At 48.5% G+C, this 17,398-nt stretch overlaps 1 protein-coding gene across 1 annotated transcript in view; it reads right to left on the reverse strand.

The window, feature by feature from the left end:
- LOC128132335 (uncharacterized) overlaps nucleotides 1-16,676 on the reverse strand; it is a 47,051-nt gene extending 30,375 nt beyond the window's left edge. The window contains exons 1-2 of the mRNA XM_052768860.1: nucleotides 15,458-16,676; nucleotides 14,877-15,388 (exon numbers count right to left, since the gene is read on the reverse strand). Of these exons, the coding sequence (XP_052624820.1) occupies nucleotides 14,877-15,388; nucleotides 15,458-16,019 (1,074 nt within the window). The 5' untranslated portion in view covers nucleotides 16,020-16,676. The remainder of the gene's footprint in view (nucleotides 1-14,876; nucleotides 15,389-15,457) is intronic.
- Between the last annotated feature and the right edge of the window lie 722 nt (nucleotides 16,677-17,398).

Raw genomic sequence — 17,398 nt, forward strand, 5'->3', positions numbered from 1 at the left:
GATCCAAGACTTCTAATACCTAATAGAGTATAAGAACAATACAAAATCAGAGTTAGAAGCTTACCTTGAAACATTTGTTTGATCTTCTTGTTCTTGGAGCTTTAGAGTCACAAATGTCACTCCTCTAATGGCTTACAAACACCAACTAGCAAGAGGATGATTTGAGAGAGAGGAGAAGGAAGAAATCGGCCAGGGTTTCTCTTCTTTTTCATAGGTGCCGATTTCCCTTGCCCCAAGGGTCTATTTATACTTGTAAGGCTCCTAGGGTTTCACCCTTAAACCCTAATTGGATAACTTTTACTCAAAGCAATCCAAATCCTTTCCAAGATAAGCCCTTGGACGATTTGTGGCTTATCCTAAGCCCTAGAAATCGTCCAACCCTATCCATAAAGGATTTACAGCCCAAAGTGTAACTATCAAACAATTGACAGTTTATACCCTCTTATTTAATTAATCTCTTTAAGTCACCAAATTAATTCTAATTAATTTATGACTTATATTAATCAAATAAAAATATTATTATTCCTTATATTATTCTCATAATATATTAATAATATTTATTCTCTCATAATAAATCATCCTGTCAAGTTGCTATGGTGAAGGCAACCCAAAAGGACCATGCACAATCGGGTCAAATACTTGCCTAATATAGTTGCAGCCTTAGACACTATTCCAACAGCTTTTGGTCGCACCTGATTAAGTTGTCGTAACCCGATGTGGTCAAAACTAAAAATTCTTCAATTAAAACTTTGGGATGTTTTCATGAGTTTCTAATGGGTTTGAACGCTCATGAGATCATAATAAAAATATCAATTTATATAACTTAACCCAAAAACGAAATCGGAACAATTCGCTAAAGACGAGTTTTTATGGACGGAACGAGTTACGACGATTGAACAAACTTCGGGTTATCACAATTCAGGAGCGACATGGCATCTGGCCAGTCGGGATCTCGCACACTGTCCTTTAAGGACTTCAGGGGCAGTGGTGCGCCGGATTTTCACGGGGCGAAGGACCCCATAGTTGCCAGGCGATGGGTTGCAGACATTGAGTCTGCACAGTTGACTAGCTTCTGCCCTGAGGGGTCGAAAGTGAGATTTGCAGCGGGATGTTTGAGAGACCGAGCTAGGGATTGGTGGGAGTCCATTGGTGACTCGTTGGGAGCCTCGGCTGTCGAGGCTATGACCTGGTCGGACTTTGTAACCAGGTTCAGGGTAGAGTTTGCGCCGACAGTCGAGCTTCAACAGCTGGCCAGGGAGTTTTTGGACATGAGGTAGACGACGGAGATTGTGGTGGAGATCATCGCCAAGTTCCGGGAGAGGGCATTGTTGGTGCCCCAGTACGCGGGCAGTACGCGGGATATGAAGACATGAGGAGGACGGTATCATGTCATGCTACGAGCTGATATTCGGGAGCATGTCAGTTTTTCAGCTTGCCCTACCCTGGACTCTATGATTGCTAGGGCGAGGGAGAGGGAGATAGATCTAGAACACATATGGAAGAGGAAGACAGAGGAGGGACAGACAGGAGGGGCTTCAGGGAAGAAGCCCAAGGGATCAGATGGTAGGCCGAAAGGCCAGTCAGGACCGAGCCGCTGCAGGAAATGCGGCAGGCCTCATGAGGGGGCATGTAGACTGGGATCGTCGGGCTGCTATAAGTGCGGCAAGACGGGGCATTTCAGTAGGGATTGTACCGCCCCTGCACCTATGATACAGACATCTGAGTTGCTATGTTTCCACTACAACCAAAAGGGCCACAAGAAGGCCAATTGCCCCCAGTTGACAGCAACAGCGCCAGTGAAGGCGCCAGCTCTAGCGACCCTGCGGATCACTGATGGCCGGCAAGGCAAGGCAGAGGCTCCAATGGTGAGGAGTCGGGCATTTCAGCTGACTACCGAGGAGGCACGTGTCGCACCCGATGTGGTGACGGGTATGATTCTTTCCCTCTATTTTATTTATATGATGTTATGATATTGATATGTGCTCTGTATATATGTGCGTTAGGATCGTTCCATGTGAACGGTATCCCTGTTCAGGTGTTGTTTGACTGGGGTGCCACTCGATCGTTTGTTTCTCTTGCGCTTAGCAAGAAGTTCACTGAGTCTTCGGGCATGTTGGATTGCCCTTTAGAGGTAGAGATCGCTGATTATCGATCGGTATGGGCGTCAACGGTATTCATAGATTGTGTTCTGAGGTTATTCAAGGAGCGCTACTTGGTGGATTTGGTTCCCATTCCGTTGCGTGGGAACAAGGTGATTATAGGCATGGATTGGTTGAGCCCTAATGGGGCGGTGATAGATTGCGCACAGCAGCTAGTGCGGATCAAGACCCCAAGTGGGGGAGAGTTGGTGATCCATGGCGAGAGGCCACAACATGGACCCATAGTATGTTCAACAACGAGGGCTAGGCGCTACCTTCAGCAGGGTTGCGCGGGATATGTCGCGTATGTTATGGATACCCGGGAGGCAGGTAAGGTGACGGTGAACGAGGTTCCATTGGTGCGAGACTACGCTGAGGTGTTCCCGGAGGAGCTTCCTTGAATACCTCCGGAGCGACAGGTAGAGTTTAGGATCTACCTAGTTCCTGGTGTGGCTCCGATAGCCAAGGCACTGTATCGGTTGGCTCCTCCTGAGATGCAGGAGTTGTCTACACAGCTACATGAGATATTAGACAAGGGATTCATTAGACCGAGTAGTTCACCCTGGGGAGCCCCGATCCTGTTTGTGAAGAAGAAGGACGGGTCGCATCGGATGTGTATAGATTACTGGGAGTTGAACAAGGTAACGGTGAAGAACCGTTACCCACTCCCGAGGATTGATGACCTCTTTGATCAGTTACAGGGATCATCTTGGTTCTCCAAGATCGACTTGCGTTTAGGTTACCACCAGATGAGGGTCAGAGAGGAGTATGTGCAGAAGACCGCGTTTCGGATGTGTTATGGCCATTATGAGTTCGTGGTGATGCCATTTGGACTCACCAATGCTCCTGCCGCGTTCATGGACCTCATGAACCGCATGTGCAGACCGATGTTGGATCGGTCTGTGATAGTTTTCATTGATGACATCTTGGTTTATTCCAAGACACAGGAGGAGCACGAGGAGCATCTGAGAGAGGTTTTGGAGACCCTGAGTAGGGAGAGCTTGTACGCTAAGTTCTCCAAGTGCGAGTTCTGGTTGCGCAAGGTGCAATTCCTTGGGCACCTTGTCAACCAGAAGGGTATATTGGTCGACCCGGCCAAGATCGATCTAGCACCTGGTTCCTGGTACGTATAACCCATCTAAGTAATTTTCATTTTTTAGCCTTGAACTCGGCGATTTGTAGGCCCGACTCGCCGAGTAGAGTCGGGATATTGTGCACATTTAAGTTGGCGACTCGGCGAGTCCCCGCTGTCTGGATGAAACCCTAATTTTAAGGGTTTGCACCATATTTAAACCACCATATACGCCCCCAATCTCGCCCCCTTCACTCTCAGAGCAACCTTAGCCACACCCTAACCTTTCCCTTTGTGATTTGAGTGTTTATGTGTGTTTCTTTGAAGTTTTGAAGAAGAGAAGGAGGAAAGATCAAGGAGAAGGAGGAGAACAGAAGTTGTGAGCCCATTTCAGAGAATAGTAAGGTAAAAACTCAACCTCTTCTTCTGTTTCTATGGTTGAACCTTCATTAGAGCAACTTCAAGACTTTTTGGAACCATTTATTGGCTTGGTTGTGGTTTAGAGGACTCCTTGGTTCGTTTAGCCTTCAGATCTGACCACATCTGAGCTCTAGAGGCTCAGATCTACAACCTTTATTGGCCATCTTCATGAATAAGCCTAGGTCTACACTTCTAACCCCCTTTAAAGTCCTTAAATCACTTGAATGAGCATGCATGCACGTAAAGTTGGAAACTTTACGTGTAAAATCAGCCCTAGGAACCCAGATCTATGAATGGTATGCACTGGATTCGAGCAGAATCGAGTATACAGTTTTTGCATGCATGAGACTCGGCGAGTCGTTCTTCGGACTCGGCGAGTCGAGTCGCAAGTCCCCGAGTTTTCCCCCTTTTCGTGGTTGCTGAGTGGAGGAGTGAGTCATGGGGGGTGACTCAGTGAGTCGGAAGCCAGACTCACCCATGAAGGAGCTCGGCGAGTCAATGTCATGACTCGGCGAGTTCAAGGCAATCTTCTTGCCTCAAGAATAGACTCGGCGAGGTGTTCATACAACTCGGCGAGTCGCAACATAGAATGTTCTTTGGATGAAGACAAACTCAGCGAGTTGTTCATACAACTCGGCGAGTAGGATGAAGGACTATTGGACATCAATTTAGAAGGAAAACCCGTCGAGTCAATGCCTAACTCGGCGAGTAGAGACGGGATTATAGTCAATCGAATGATTAGGGACTCGACGAGTTGGAGAGCCAACTCGGCGAGTCGGGTCAACTAGAAGTTGACTTGGACTTGGACTTTGACCTGGTTAAGGGTAAAAGGATCATTTTACCCTAAGTACATCTAGCAGTGTTTGACTAAGTGTTTTGTGGGAATTATAGCCAGAGGACTTCTGGAGCAGCAGCAGCAAAAGACAGTCAGCTCCCACACAGATCAGCAGCTACTTTGAGGTGAGTTACCTTCCAGTAGCGGTGGGTCTACGGCCACAATTTCGGACCATCAGTAGGAGTTGTATAATTAGATGATTGTCTCTGTGATATTCATCTAGGTTTGCTACTACCTAATATGGTTATGTGCTAGTATGATATGATGCTATATGCTAGTGACAGTAGGGGAGATAGTCCCCAGATTACCGGTCGATAGGGTCGAAGGGGTAGTCATGCCCAGCCATGCTAGATAGATTATGTGAGATGTGTTATGTGGTAGTAGTAGGGGGTGAAATAGTCCCCAACATCCAGTCGAGAGGACCAAAGGGGAGACCAGCACCCAGATATGCTAGTCGGTATCTGGTCGAGAGGACCGAAGGGGAGGCCAACACCCATATATGCTAGTCAGTATCCGGTCGAGAGGACCGAAGGGGTAGGTCGGGCACCCAGATATGCCTGACAACATATGTATGTTATGTGGTTATATGGTATATGGTACAGTGGGGGAACTCACTAAGCTTCTTTCTTACAGTTTTCAGTTGTTGTTTCAGGTACCTCTTCTGTCAAGGGGAAGGAGTTGGCATGGTAGTGGCGCATCGCACACACTCTTTTGATTTCCGCACTAAGAGATATTCTGGGACTTGTAATCTGACATTATTATGTTTTATAAATGTTTTTCCAGACATGCGATATCTTTTATGAAATGATATGATCGGTGAACGTTTTATTTCTAATGCTTTGTTAAGTATATGTTTTAAAACTGAAATTTTTGGCCCGTATTTTTGGGACGTTACAATCGAGGCCATGATGAGATGGGAGGTTCCGAAGTCTCCATCCAAGATTCGGAGTTTCCTAGGATTAGCGGGCTACTATCGGAGATTCATCCAGGATTTCTCCAAGATAGTCGTACCCCTGACGCGGTTGACTAAGAAAGTCGTGGTCTTTCGATGGGGGCCTGAGCAGCAGGCAGTGGCGGACCTATGTAGGGGATTTGGGGTCCCGGGCCACTGCTCAATTTCCGGCACACAGTGTAATTTTTTTTTGTTTTTTCTATTAGGTGTACCCGCTTGAAGTACGAGGGACACCCCTATTAAAACTGTCTGCATCCGCCACTGGCAGCAGGCAGCGTTCGAGACTCTCAGACAGAGATTGTGCGAGGCGCCAATCTTAGCCCTGCCCGAGGGCGTAGAGGATTTTGTGGTATACTATGACGCGTCCATTTCGGGGTTGGGCGCGGTACTGATGCAGAGGGGGCATGTCATTGCCTATGCTTCGAGGCAGCTGAAGCCCCACGAAGCGAACTACCCAATGCACGATTTAGAGTTGGGGGCGGTGGTCTTCGCCTCAAGATTTGGCGGCATTACCTCTACGGGGTCCGATGTACCATCTACACGGACCACAAGAGTCTGAGGTACCTCATGGATTAGCCGAATCTGAACATGAGGCAGCGTCGGTAGTTGGACGTGGTGAAGGATTATGATTGTGATATCCTTTATCACCCGGGGAAGGCCAATGTGGTGGCCGATGTGCTTAGCCGTAAGGCGGCGCCGATCAGGGATGTATGTATGAGGATGACGGTGGTGACTCCACTGTTAGAGCAGATTCGGGAAGCTCAGCAGGAGGCTATGAAGGAGGAACATTGGAAAAGTGAGCGGATAGTGGGTCAAGTCACCTCCTTCGATTATGATAGCCGAGGATTATTGACACTACACCGTAGGGTGTGGGTGCCGTATCACGGAGGCGTGCGTCAGATCTTGATGGAGGAGGTGCAAGAATCCCGATTCTCTATTCATCTCGGGGCAACGAAGATGTATAAGGATCTTCGTCTAGACTATTGGTGGCCCTGCATGAAGCGGGATGTGGCTTGGTATGTTGAGCAGTGCTTGACCTGCAGGAAGGTCAAGGCCGAACATCAGAGACCGCACGACAAGATGCAGCCGTTGGATATCCCGTTGTGGAAATGGGAAGATATTACGATGGATTTTATCATGGTTGCAGAAATCGGGATTAATCGGCGATTAATCATGGATTAATCGCTTGGCGTTCTCCAACCGTCGAGGATTAGGGCATTAATCGGAAATTTATGATTAATCGGGTTTGGCGGGATTAATCGGCGTTGGCGGGATTAATCGGTCAACAAAAGTCAAAAAAGTAAAAAAAAAATCGAAAAAAAACTCAAAAAAATGTCAAAAAATTTTAAATTTTTTTTTTAAATTCAAAAAAACAACTTTCTTTTTTTACCCCAAAATTTTCAAATTTTCAAAATTTCAAATATTATACCAAAATCTTCATATTTTCGTATTTCCAAATTTCCAAATTACAACTTTTCTTATTTTCTAATTTTGAAGTAGTTGTTTTTCTTAAGATAGATTAATATTTATTTAATTTTAATATTTGTTAATAATTTATGGTCCCCGATTAATCCTCGATTAATCCCCGCCAAGACCGATTAATCCCTTAACACCAGTCAACCGTCGAGCTACCGTCAAACGATTTTTACAACCTTGGATTTTATCACAAAGCTTCCTAGGACTGCGCGGGGAGTAGATTCGATTTGGGTCATCGTGGATCGATTGACCAAGAGCGCACATTTCATTCCGATCCAGGAGAGTATCTCGACCGAAAAGTTGGCCGATACCTATATCAGGGAGATAGTGGCGCGACACGGGGTGCCGGTGTCCGTGATATCAGACAGAGATGTGCGGTTCACTTCCAGATTTTGGAAGAAGTTTCATGATGAGTTGGGCACTCGTCTGCATTTCAGCACCACCTTTCACCAGCAGACGGATGGTCAGAGCGAGCATACCATCCTGACTCTGGAGGATATGTTACGGGCGTGCGTGCTAGACTTCGGTGGTAGTTGGCCTACCTATCTTCCCTTGGCTGAGTTGTCGTAAAACAACAGCTACCACGCGAGTATTGACCATCGTCCATTCGAGATGTTGTACGGACGGAGGTGCAGGACCCCAATATGTTGGGGTGAAGTGGGCCAGAGGGTCATGGGGAGCACTGAAGTGGTGCTCAAGACTACTGAGAGGATCCAACAGGTTTAGAGCAGGCTTCAGACTGCACAGAGTCGGCAGAAGAGTTATGTCGACAAGCATCGTTCAGACTTGGAATTCCAAGTCGGGGACATGGTTCTTCTAAAGGTGTCGCCATGGAAAGGCGTCATCCGATTCAGAAAGCGAGGTAAGTTAGGCCCAAGGCACATCGGGCCATTCAGGGTGCTAGCCCGGGTGGGCAAGGTGGCATTTCGGTTGGATCTGCCAGCCGAACTCAGCCAGATCCACAGCACTTTCCACGTCTCTCAATTGCGGAAGCGTTTGGTGGACGACTCGGCAGTAGTGCCTTTGGAAGAAATTCAGGTCGATGACAGCCTGAATTACATCAAGCGGCCTGTGGCGATCCTTGACAGGAAGTCGAAGGATCTAAGGAACAAGCAGGTGGAACTCGTAAAGGTGCAATGGCAGCATCGGAAAGGATCGGAGTGGACTTGGGATCCGGTGGAAGAGATGATGGAACACTACCCCGAGCTATTTCAGGATCGAGCAGTAGACTTCGAGGACGAAGTCTAAAATAAGTGGGGGAGATTTGTAGCACCTGGTTCCCGGTACGTATTTCTTGTAATTTAAAATTCTTAATTCTTGCATTTTTGCCTTGGACTCGGCAAGTTGAAGGACCGACTCGCCGAGTAGGAGCGGGATGAGACGCGGGGTATGAGCCTTAGACTCGGCGAGTCGGTTCCCCGACTCGGCGAGTAGGCCCTGTTTAGGCAAAAACCCTAACCCGGGTATTGTGACCCTATTTAAGCACATTAACTCGGCCCCTTGTCCTTAACACTTCCAGAGAGCTGTAGTGAGAGTCCCTAGTCCCCCATATTGTGCTTGTGAGTGAGTTCTTGCTTGGTGAAGGAAATTGAAGCTTAGAAGAAGAAAAGAAGAGATTGAAGAGTGCAAGAGAGAGAGTAGATCCGAAATCTACATTGGGAGAAGCTTCCATTCAGGTAGTAAAGTTTCTACCTTGATCTTTAGTTCATTAGATCCCATTTTGTCCCAATTTGGTGGTTTTCAAGCCCTAAAACACCAAACTCCATGTGTTTGTGCTTAATGATCCGAAAGGACTTCAGATCTAGACCTTATGGACGTGTTAGAAGCATAAAGTTGTTGTGGTTGAAGTGATTGAGGACCCCATTGAGTGCATGACCTCTTAAAGAGATTGGAATTGCATTTTTGAGCTTATAGGGCCATGCATGCACGTAAAGTTTGCAACTTTACGTGTTAAGCATGCCCTAGGATCATAGATCTGTGGTTTTGAAGCGTTGCATGTCTCAGATTCGGCTTATATGGAAAATGGGTCAAGGGACTCGGCGAGTTCTATGAAGATGGCCTTAGACTCGGCGAGTTGGAAGAACAACTTGGCGAGTCCTATGAAGATTGCCTGGTACTCGACGAGTTGTTCTTCAAACTCGACGAGTGCTATGAACTGTTACTGAGTCCGAGGGTTTTAAGTGCTGGAAGTCCAACCCTTCGTGTTTGCACGTAGAATTAGCAATCTAACGTGTTACAATAGTCCCAGAAACCCAAAATCCTCATGAAGGATGTCCGGGTGAGGATTTGGAGGCGAGTGGGAGGTCTGCTCGCATGAACTCGGCGAGTTGTTCTTGGACTCGGCGAGTTGGGTCGCGATCCGGTTCTATCGTCCCAAGTAATGAGTTAAAGGTGACTCAGTGAGTGGGAAAAAGGGACTTGTAGAGTGGGACCGGATTAGTGGGAGAAGGACTCGGCGAGTCGGTGCCATGACTCGGCGAGTCCAGTCAATTGGGAGTTGACCTTGACCAAGGAGTTGACCTTGGACCAGGGGTGGGTTAGTCATATGACCTAAGGGTGTGTATGAGAGGCTAACCTATGTTTATGATTTATAGCCGGAGGATTTCCGATTCAGCAGTCAAGCGCTTAACAAGCAAACTTCAGCAGCTACTTTCGAGGTGAGTTACCTTCCAGTAGCGGTGGCTCTAAGGCCACAATGTCGGCCCACCAGTAGGAGATGTATGTTAGATGATTGTCTTTGTGATATCATCTAGGTTTGCTACTACCTGATACGTTATATGATGGCATGATATGTGATAGTAGTAGAGTTCGGTCGTTAGGACCGAAGGGTAGGTCAGACACCCCAGCTATGTATGACAGTGTGTGATGATATGTTTATATGTTGGTATGATCTGTTATATGTGTTAGTGGTAGTAGGAGGGGAACAGTCCCCGAGGTTCGTTCGTTAGGACCGAAGGGTAGTCAGCACCCTAGAACGGCTTGACATGGGTAGTCAGCTCCCCAGAATGGCTTAAAACGGGCAAGACGGCACCCTAGAATGGCCGCATGGGTAGGTCAGCACCCTAGAATGGTTGTACTGGGTAGGTCGGGCACCCCAGAATTGTCTGGCAGTATGTGTAACATCCCGGAATATCAAAAGTAGAGTTGAAGGTATAAAAGTGTAAGTGGGAAAGGGCAACTCGGCGAGTAGGGTCGCGACTCTAGTCGCGTGTTAAGTGACCAACTCGGCGAGTAGCATGGGTGGACTCGGCGAGTTGGTGCTGAGTGGAGAAAACCCTAATTTCGGAGGTTGAGCCCTATATAAAGAACATAACACTTCTTCCCCCGCCTCTTTTGTAACATCCCCCTCTGGCACGTATCACAATATTGTCCGCTTTGGGCCACTCGGCACGAGGACTTCCCAGGGGGTCACCCATCCTGGTATTACTCCCGCCCGAGCACGCTTAACTGCAGAGTTCTTATGTGATCTGCTGCCCTCACGGCTTTAAAACGCGTTGTGATATGGAAGGTATCCACACCCCTTATAAGGAATGCTTAGTTCTCCTTCCTAGCCGATGTGGGATCAGATCTAACCCACTTTCACCCCCCCATTATAGGGTTCGACGTCCCCGTCGAACACATCGACCCGTGCCCTGTCTCTGATACCATTTGTAACATCCCCCTCTGGCATCGGCACAAGGACTTCCCAGGGGGTCACCCATCCTGGTATTACTCCCGTCCGAGCACGCTTAACTGCAGAGTTCTTATGTGATCTTCTGCCCTCACGACTTTAAAACGCATTGTGATAGGGAAAGTATCCACACCCCTTATAAGGAATGCTTAGTTCGCATTCCTAGCCGATGTGGGATCAGATCTACCCACTTTCAGATGGTAGAGCGCTCGCTTAGCATGCGAGAGGTACACTTGAAACAACCCAAAAATACGACCCAAAAATTTCAATTTTTATCATAACAAAAACATGAAACCAAGTATCACATAACAAAATCATACGTTGCGTGTTTCAAAAACCATGATAAAATACTGAGAGAAAGAAAACTGTATCACAACTGTATCCAAACATATCAACTAACGGAATCAACTCCCAGGACAAAAACTGAAGCTGTGGTGTGTGCGATGCCATCATCCCGAGCTCTTCCCTTTGCTTGCGGAAATACCTGAAACCAAAACTGAAACTGTAAGCACGAAGCTTAGTGAGCTCCCCCAAACTACCACATACCATACAATACATAATAAGCACATACTGGGCCTTGCCCACTGCATCGGACCGAAGTCCGAAACTAGCTGCATCGGAACCGAAGTCCGGAACTAACTGCATCGGACTGAAGTCCAGAACTGACTGCATCGGACCGAAGTCCGGAACTGACTGCATCGGACCGAAGTCCGGAACTGACTGCATCGGACCGAAGTCCGGAACTGACTGGGACCTTGTCCCCTGCATCGGACCGAAGTCCGGAACTGACTGATCATGGCATAGCATAACACATATCAACTAATATAGACACATATAATGCATACTGCATCGGACTGAAGTCCGGAACATATAACACACAAAAACACGCTTGAATCACATAGACATCAAGCATACTGAACTACTGCTTCGAACTGAAGTCCGAAACTACTACTAACTAAACGGGCCGGCATTGTGGTCGTAGACCCGTTCCTACTGGAAGGAAACTCACCTCATGAATTGGCTGTTGTGTGAATGGCTCTGGAAGCTAACTGTTGCTGCTCCGGTATCTCCCCAGCTCAATGAACTCTGATTTTGCCCTTGGATCTTTGCTCTACACCTCTTCTCTTTGCTCCTTTCTTCTTCTTCTTCTTCAAGCCTTCAAAATCCACACAAAAACACTTAAAACAAACAAGGCATGGATTAGGGTTTCTCACAGCTCTCTCTGAGGGTGAAGGAGGCGAGTTTGGGGCACATACATTGCTTAAATAGTGAGCAACCCGGGGATTTAGTGTTTCTTCCTGGCAGGCAGACTCGCCGAGTCCCGAATATGGACTCGCCGATTCGCCGACTAACACGTGCTCGAAAACTCGACCCTACTCGACGAGTCAGGCCAAAGACTCGCCGAGTCCCTCAATAAAACTTCTAAATAAATGTTACGGGAACAACATACCAGAGATGGGTCGTTACAATTCTCCCCCACTTGTCTCAGACTTCGTCCTCGAAGTCTGCTACGGCTGAATCTGCAAATAACTCCGGGTAGTGCTCTCTCATTTCTTCCTCAGCCTCCCACGTCCACTCAGACCCCTTCCGGTGTTGCCACTGCACCTTCACTAACTGAATTGCCTTGTTCCTCAAGGTCTTCGTCTTCCGGTCTAGAATTGCGACCGGCCTCTCAATATAATTCAGGCTGCTATCAACCTGAATATCCTCTAGGGGAACAACTGCTGACTCATCCACCAGACACTTCCTCAACTGAGACACATGGAAAGTGTTGTGGATCTGGCTAAGCTCTACAGGAAGATCCAACCGATAAGCAACCCGACCCACTCGGGCCAAAACCCTAAAAGGACCAATGAACCTGGGGCCCAGCTTGCCCCTCTTCCGAAACCTGATGACACCCTTCCAGGGTGAGACCTTCAGAAGGACCATATCGCCCACCCGGAACTCCAAGTCTGAACGCCTCCTGTCGGCGTAGCTCTTCTGCCAACTCTGTGCAGTCTGCAGTCTACTACGGACCTGCTGAATCAACTCGGACGTCTTGAGCACCACCTCTGTGCTCCCAACGACTCGCTGACCGACCTCGCCCCAACAAATCGGGGTCCTACACTTCCTCCCATAAAGCATCTCAAAGGGAGGTCGATCAATGCTCGCATGATAACTGTTGTTATACGAAAATTCCGCTAACGGAAGATACGTATCCCAACTGCCACCGAAGTCTAGAACACATGCCCTGAGCATGTCCTCGAGAGTCTGAATCGTCCTCTCACTCTGACCGTCCGTCTGAGGGTGGAAAGCGGTGCTGAAATGAAGACGAGTACCCATCTCGTCGTGAAACCGCTTCCAGAATCTGGATGTAAAACGGACATCTCGGTCTGACACCACCGATACCGGCACTCCATGACATGCCACGATCTCACGCACATAGATATCGGCTAACTTTTCTGCCGATATACTCTCCTGGATCGGGATAAAATGAGCACTCTTCATCAGCTGATCCACTACTACCCATATCGAATCTACTCCTCGTGTGGTCCTGGGAAGCTTGGTGACAAAATCCATGGTGATGTCCTCCCATTTCCACACGGGAATGTCTAACGGCTGCATCTTGCCGTGAGGCCTCTGGTGCTCCACCTTGACCTTCCTGCATGTCAGGCATCTCTCAACATACCAAACGACATCCCGCTTCATGCAGGGCCACCAATAATCGGGTTGAAGATCTCTATACATCTTCGTCGCCCCTGGGTGGATAGAAAATCGAGACTTATGAGCCTCGTCCATCAACACCTGCTGTACTCCACCCCAGTACAGTACCCACACTCTCCCATGAAGCGTCAGCAATCCCCGACTGTCATAATCAAACGAAGCTACTCGGCCCACTATCCTTTCACACTTTTGCCTCTCCTCCTTGAGGCCCTCAACCTGAGCCTCCCTGATCTGCTCCAACAACGGAGTAATCACTGTCATCCTCAAACACAAATCTCTGATAGGGGCTACCGACACTTTGCGGCTTAGGGCGTCGGCCACCACGTTGGCCTTCCCTGGATGGTAAAGGATCTCACAATCATAATCCTTCAGCACATCCAACCACCTCCTCTGCCTCATGTTCAGACTCGGCTGATCCATAAGGTACCTCAAACTCTTGTGATCCGTGTAGATAGTACAACGGACCCCATAAAGATAATGCCTCCAAATCTTGAGGGCAAACACAACCGCCCCCAGCTCTAAATCATGGGTAGGATAGTTAGCCTCAGGAGGCTTCAACTGCCTCGAGGCGTAAGCTATCACATGGCCTCGCTAGGTCAACACTGCTCCCATACCTGTGATTGAGGCATCACAGTAGACTACGAAGTCCTCTACTCCCTCTGGCAAGGTAAGGATCGGGGCTTCGCACAATCTCTGTCTGAGGGTCTCGAACGCTGCCTGCTGCTCAGGCCCCCAACGAAATACCACCGACTTCTTGGTCAGTTGGGTGAGCGGCACTGCTATCTTGGAGAAATCCTGAATGAACCTCCGGTAATACCCTGCCAACCCTAGGAAGCTCCGAATCTCATATGGAGACTTCGGGACTTCCCACTGCATCACTGCCTCTATCTTGGCCGGATCCACCAAAATACCCTTCTGGTTGACGAGGTGACCAAGGAACTGCACCTCGCGCAACCAGAACTCACACTTGGAGAACTTTGCGAAAAGTCTCTCCCTCCTCAAAACTTCCAGCACCTCCCTCAGGTGCTCCTCGTGCTGCTCCTGCATCTTGGAATACACCAAGATATCATCTATGAATACTATCACTGACCGATCCAGCATTGGCCTGCACATGCGATTCATGAGATCCATGAACGCGGCTGGAGCATTGGTGAGCCCAAATGGCATCACCACAAACTCATAATGACCATACCTAGTCCTGAAAGCAGTCTTCTGTACATCCTCATCCCTAACCCGCATCTGATGATACCCGGAGCGTAGATTGATCTTGGAGAACCAAGATGCTCCCTGAAGCTGATCAAACAAATCATCTATCCTCGGAAGTGGGTACGGTTCTTCACCGTTACCTTATTCAACTCCCGGTAATCTATACACATACGATGCGACCCATCCTTCTTCCTCACAAACAGGATCGGCGCTCCCCAAGGCGAACTGCTCGGCCGAATGAAACCCTTGTCTAGCAGCTCCTGCAGCTGCGTAGACAACTCCTGCATCTCAGGGGGAGCTAGGCGATACGGTGCCTTGGCTATCGGAGCCGCACCAGGAATCAGGTCGATCCTAAACTCAACCTGCCTCTCAGGAGGTATTCCCGGTAAATCCTCAGGAAATACATCTGGGAAGTCTCGCACTATCGGAACATCATCAACTATCGTCTTGCCCTTCTCCCGGGCATCCAAGACATAAGCTACATAACCAGCGCAGCCCTGCTGAAAATAGCGCCTCGCCCTTGCGGCAGAACAAAAGGTCGGTCCGCGCTGTGGCCTCTCGCCCTGAATCACTAACTCTCCCCCACTGGGAGTGCGAACCCTCACTAGCTGAAGCTCACAATCAATCACCGCCCCATTGGGGCTTATCCAATCCACGCCTACAATAACCTTATTCCCTCGCAGGGGAATAGGAACCAGGTCCACCGAAAACTGCTCGTCAAACAACTGAAGAGAACACCCTCTATGCACTCTGGCGACCCTCACGGTCCTGTCATCTGCTATCTCAACCTCTAGTGGACAATCCAGCTCCCCTGGAGCTCTGCTAAATCTCTTGCTAAGCACAAGCGATACAAATGATCGGGTAGCCCCCGAATCGAATAATACCATAGCAGGAATGTCGTTCACAGAGAACGACCCTATATAAAACATACAATCATAAGCAATAATCAATCAATAATAATATAGAATGAAGGGAAGATACATACCCGTCACCACATCAGGAGTCGCTCGCACCTCCTCTGTTGTCATCTGAAACACCCTACTCTTCGCCACTGGCGCCTCGGCTCGGCCCTGTCGGCCATCTGTAATCCTCAAAGTAGCAGGGGCAGGTGCAACCACCTTCCCTACTGCAGCTAAACTCGGACACTGGGACTTTTTATGTCCCCTCTGATTGCACTGAAAGCAAATCAGATCTGATGCTGCAACGGCAATAGCAGGGGCCATACAATCCTTGCTCAAATGCCTAGTCCGACTGCACTTGTAGCAACCAGAACTCCCTGCCTTGCACACCCCATTGTGCAATCTCCCACACTTGCCACATCGGCCGTGGCTCTGCTGACTCTTGGATCTGGAATCAGAAACCTTGGGCTTTTTGCCCGAACTGCTTGTACTCGAAACCGCCTCCGGTTTCCTCTTCTTCTCCATCTCGAGATCAATCTTCCTCTCCCGAGCCCTAGCAATCATGTCATCCAGCGTTTTATAGCTGGACCGGCTCACAAACTGACGGATATCGCTCCGCAACATCTCATGATAACGGGCCTTCTTCATCTACTCATCGGCCGCATACTGAGGAACAAGAAGAGCCCTCTCCCTGAACTTGGCGGTGATCTCCGCCACGGTCTCTGTAGTCTGGGTGAGGTCCTGAAACTCTCTGGCTAACTGCTTCACCTCAATAACTGGTGCAAACTTCGCCCTGAACCTGGTAGAGAAATCAGCCCAGGTCATGGCATCCAATGCTGCATCATCTCCAATGGTATGTCCGACCTCCTCCCACCAATCTCGTGCCCTGTCCTTCAGAAGACAGGACGCCAATCTAACCTTGTCCCCCTCGGGACACCTGCTTGTGCGGAACGCGTTGGCCACATCCACCAACCATCTAGTACTCGCTATGGGGTCCCACGTCCCATGATAGTCTGGAGCTCCACATGCCCTGAACTCCCTGAACTTAAGTGTACGCGACCCCATCATGGCCGCCACCTCAGCACGAAAGGTGCCCAATCTCTCATCCATCAGCTCTAGGATACCCTCCTTGATCGAACCGAAGATCACAGGAGTCTGCTCTAAAATGATACGAGTAATCTCTGAAGAAAGAAACTCTCTGGTCTGCTCATTCGTGCGCTCGTTCCCCGAGCCTGATCCTGATCCCTCCCTGGCACCTCCATTGTCGGCTGCTGGCCTCGAACGCAAAACCACCATTCTGAAACACATCATAGCAACATCAGAAAACTGAAATATCTCAAGGGATCATTGATACTACTACTAGCTTCCTGGTCTTGTCTCGGCCTTCCTTGATTCGAGTACGGATCCTCTGCTTTCAGTAGTACGGGCCCATACTACCTTCCACATCTATTCGTACTTTCCTCAAGAACTGCCTTGACTCCACCAAGTCACTTCTACTACTACTGATCTTTTCTACTCTCATCCTAGGCTTGCCCTAGGGAAATCTCTGACTCCACTCAAACCAGTCCTCAGCTGCTGAAGGCCTCCTTGTAATGCTAATTAGCCATCACCTGAATACCATCACATATGATGAGGCTCAGATAATCCTTCGAGTAAAAGGCTTGTCCCTACAATGGTTAGACTCAAACAAGAGCTGCGCAATAGGGCCAAATCCAATACTCTGAGATTATTCAACCCTGATCACATGTGACGTGGCGTATTCATCTAACGGCTAACTCTCATCACCAAGAGTTCTACAAAGCACGAAGCAAGCAGCATTCGGACACCGGAAACTACTCAAGCAAATCTACTCTCATAACGAGAAACTATACTAGCATACAATGCTAAGCTCGCGCTACCAGGCATAACCTAAACAGGCTATCCTACTGCTGTCTACTCAATACTAGCATGCAATTCTCATAAAGCTGTAACACATATAGCAGGCACATAAGGCATCCTCCTAGATCCTTAGTCCTATACTAGCATGC

Source organism: Lactuca sativa, chromosome 2, assembly GCF_002870075.4.
Source record: "Lactuca sativa cultivar Salinas chromosome 2, Lsat_Salinas_v11, whole genome shotgun sequence".
NCBI lineage: Eukaryota > Viridiplantae > Streptophyta > Magnoliopsida > Asterales > Asteraceae > Lactuca > Lactuca sativa.